At 34.8% G+C, this 3,481-nt stretch overlaps 1 protein-coding gene across 3 annotated transcripts in view; it reads right to left on the bottom strand.

The window, feature by feature from the left end:
- The window catches only part of MAP3K8 (mitogen-activated protein kinase kinase kinase 8), a 25,334-nt gene that overhangs the window by 8,908 nt on the left and 12,945 nt on the right, over nt 1–3,481 (bottom strand). For all 3 annotated transcript variants that reach the window (XM_006770920.2, XM_006770921.2, XM_015568598.1), the window contains one exon: nt 1,484–1,745. In XM_006770920.2, coding sequence (XP_006770983.1) covers nt 1,484–1,745 — 262 coding nt within the window. The remainder of the gene's footprint in view (nt 1–1,483; nt 1,746–3,481) is intronic.

The following is a 3,481-nucleotide window of genomic DNA, read 5'->3' as shown; positions in this document are numbered from 1 at the left end:
ACTGAAATGGGTGTAATATATTCAAAAGAGGAGGCAGAGAGTCTAGGTAAAAATCACTTCAGGTCTGTCAAGAATTCAGCCAATGTGGACATAAATTATTGCAACCACTAATAATGTTAAAGATACAACAACCAAGACAGAAACAAAATAAGACTGAAAGCATGGATGCATGGAACAGACTGGCATACCTAGATGTGGGGGGTCAAGGGACAAGGAGAGAGAAACCAAAGAACTTATATATGCACCATGGACATGGACAATAGGGTATGAAGACCTGAGGGGGGATGGGGCGGGGGGAGGTGGTAGGCATCTGTAATACTGTCAGTAATAAAAATATATATTTAAAAAAAAGAAAATGTGGTGTGTATGTGTATGTAATGGAATACTATTCAGCCATAAAAAGGTAGGAAATCTTGCCATTTGTGACAATCTGGATGGACTTTGAGAGCATTATGCTAAGTAAAACAGTCAGACGGAAAAAGACAAATATTATGTGATCTCACTTATATGTGGAGTCTAAAAAACCAAACTCATAGAAACAGAACAGACTGGTGATTACCAGAGCCAGTGGGTGGGGGAAATGAGTGAATGTGGCCAAAGGATAAAACTTCAGTTATAAGTGAGTAAGTCCAGGGGATGTAACATACAACATCATAACTATAGTTAATACCATATTGTATATTGGAAAGTTGCTAAAAGGGTAGATTTTAAAAGTTCTCATCCACCAAAAATTAATTATAACTATGTGAGGTGATGAATGTGATAACTAGCCTAATTATGGTAATCATTTTATAATATATACATATATCAAATCATTCCATGAAACTTACACAATGCTATTTGTGAATTATATCTCAATAAAGCTAGAAAAAATACATTAATGCTCAAGAGCTTGCATTCCAAATTCTATGATATAAACATACTATTATTAAGCCACTTTCTAAAAAAAAAAATAAGTAAAATACCCTTTTTTTTTTTCAGTAAAAGTCTTGCTACTACTATTTATCATTAGGTATTAAGGATCCATAGTGGGTCTCTCTTTCAATTTCCTCCTCACCTTACTCCTAGAAAGCAGTCAATGAAGGCTTATTGAATGAACTATTGACAAATGGATGTTTAAAATTTAAAAGCTATTTGTTTCTCAATAAGATGTGGCTGCAGGTGTGTGTTTTTAAGTAAATTAGTATTTTAAAAGCCAGAGGCAGTACTTAATAGAAGTGTGGTGTGGCTCTAGTCTATTCTACATTTGGATAATCACCCTTCCTTATGACATTGAAAGTTCCCCCTCTTGATTCTCAAAGTGACCCCTCTTGATTCTCAAAGGTGTTCAGAAGCACAGTGGGGGAAAGGGCAAGGTGCTCCAAGGGAGCTGTGCGCCCTGCCCTGCCCTGCCACTAAGACTCCTTAGATTGAAGGAAAGAGCCCATTTGCCTCCTAACTAGTCTCATTAAGCCGAAAAGGTACATATCCAAGGATAACTCACGTTTAATATCATGATGAATCACTTTCTTTGAGTGTAGAAAATCAAGTCCCTTGAGAACATGCTTTGTCACCCAAATAATTTCAAATTCTCTCATTGGTCCACAGCTCTCCAGTTTCTCCAGAACAGACCCTCCCTCGCCTGCTTCCATGAAGAGATGGACAGTTTCACCCCATAGGACTGCGCCATATAACTCAGCAATGTTCTCATGTCGGAAGCAAGCCTGGATTTCCACATCAGATGGCTTAAATTGATCTACTGGGATCTAAAACACAAAAATACCAGTAAGATTCTAAAGAACTCCAGGACAATGAAAAATATATATAAAGTTAGCTCTCTGTACCAGCAGATTCTTCACCCACTGATACCAAGGTCCAACTAAGGGATGTGAGCATCTGAGGATTTTGGGGGTTTCCTGGAACCAGTCCCCCTCAGATGCCAAGAGATGACTGTCAACCCACAGATCAGAGGACAAATCAATGCCCTCAAGAATACCCTGATCTGCATAAAATTGTACTGCTTAGTTAAAATAAGGTTGACTTGAGATCTGCCTTCACATTATATGAGCTTTAGGTAAGCAATTCAAAATAAGAAAATAAAAAACACAAGAATGTATAAATTATTATTTTCATTTAGAGTATAGAATCCAATCAAAGAAACGTTTATGACTGCATCAAAAGAGATAATTTCTTATCTATTATATATGTAATTTCCATAGCACTTAGATTTTAGGTCATATTTTCAATAGTTCATGTCATAAAATAATAATTCTTTGGTTCCACAGCTCATGCTCTAACAATGCATTTAAAATAAGCATTGAGCATCCATTCTATAGAAAATCAAGTCATTAATAAAGAAAGAAAGAAACCTTTCAGTTCGGATATGAAATGTCTCCAAAGTATAGTGTTAGATGAAAAATGCAAGACACAGAACTATGTATATTATGTCTCCATTTGCAAAAAAATAAAAATTAAAAATAATTTAACTATACAAGCATATGTCCATAGAGACTTTCTGGAAGGGTACATAAGAACCCATTAAGTAGTAGTTCCCTCAAGAAAAGGGATCTCATTTATTAAGCCCACCCTCTTCTGAATCTGTTTGGAATTGTTAATTATCTTATATGTTTTTATTTTTTAAGAAAATATATATAGCTTAAAAATTAAATGTAGTATTAACAAGGAAAGCAAACCCACAAAGCTATTTTCCCATGCCTTTTATGATGAAACTGAAACACAGGACATTTTGGTTCTAAGATCTTTATGTCACCAGATTTTTTTAAAAGAACATGAATATGTCCTCTATAATTGCAAGCTTCAAGTGGCTTATTATGACACCTGGGTTTTTTCCTTCTAATACCAGGTATTCTACCAAATCTTTATGAAGGAACAAATAAAGCCAACATATTGTCAATCTTTTAATTATGATAACAGAGATTGAGATGATATTCAGCAATTATTTTATTTTTGTTAAATCAAGTGAGTTTATTTTATTGCACTTAAAAATGTTTCAAAATAAAACAGACATATGTAAAAGTGTAAAAGTAGTTAAGTATCAAACTCAATGCATTATTAGCTGACCACACCCATATAACCAACATCTAGATGAAGAAACAGAATTCTACCAGCACCCAGAGACCGCTTTGAACTCCTCCAGTTACTACTCCTTAAGGGAGCCCACTAACCTCATTTCCAACAGCATGGATTTGGTGAGCCTATTTTTGGCCTTTATTCTAGTATAAGTAGAAACTTATACTGTAGATCATATTTTGTGTCTGGCTGGTTTAGTTCAACATAATGATTATGAGATTCATCTACATTACTAACATTGTAAATCATTTATTTTCTTGGCTATTCAGCATTCCATTGTGTCAATATACCACATTTTAGCAACTGGAAACTTTTCAGTTTGGGACTATTACAATAGTGCTGCCATGAACATTCTAGCACATTGTGGGAAACTGTTTAATGCCTTCACTATCTGATACACATAGACAGAAAT

Source organism: Myotis davidii, unplaced genomic scaffold (assembly GCF_000327345.1).
Source record: "Myotis davidii unplaced genomic scaffold, ASM32734v1 scaffold585, whole genome shotgun sequence".
Lineage (NCBI taxonomy): Eukaryota > Metazoa > Chordata > Mammalia > Chiroptera > Vespertilionidae > Myotis > Myotis davidii.
This window is presented reverse-complemented; position numbering and strand designations above follow the sequence as displayed.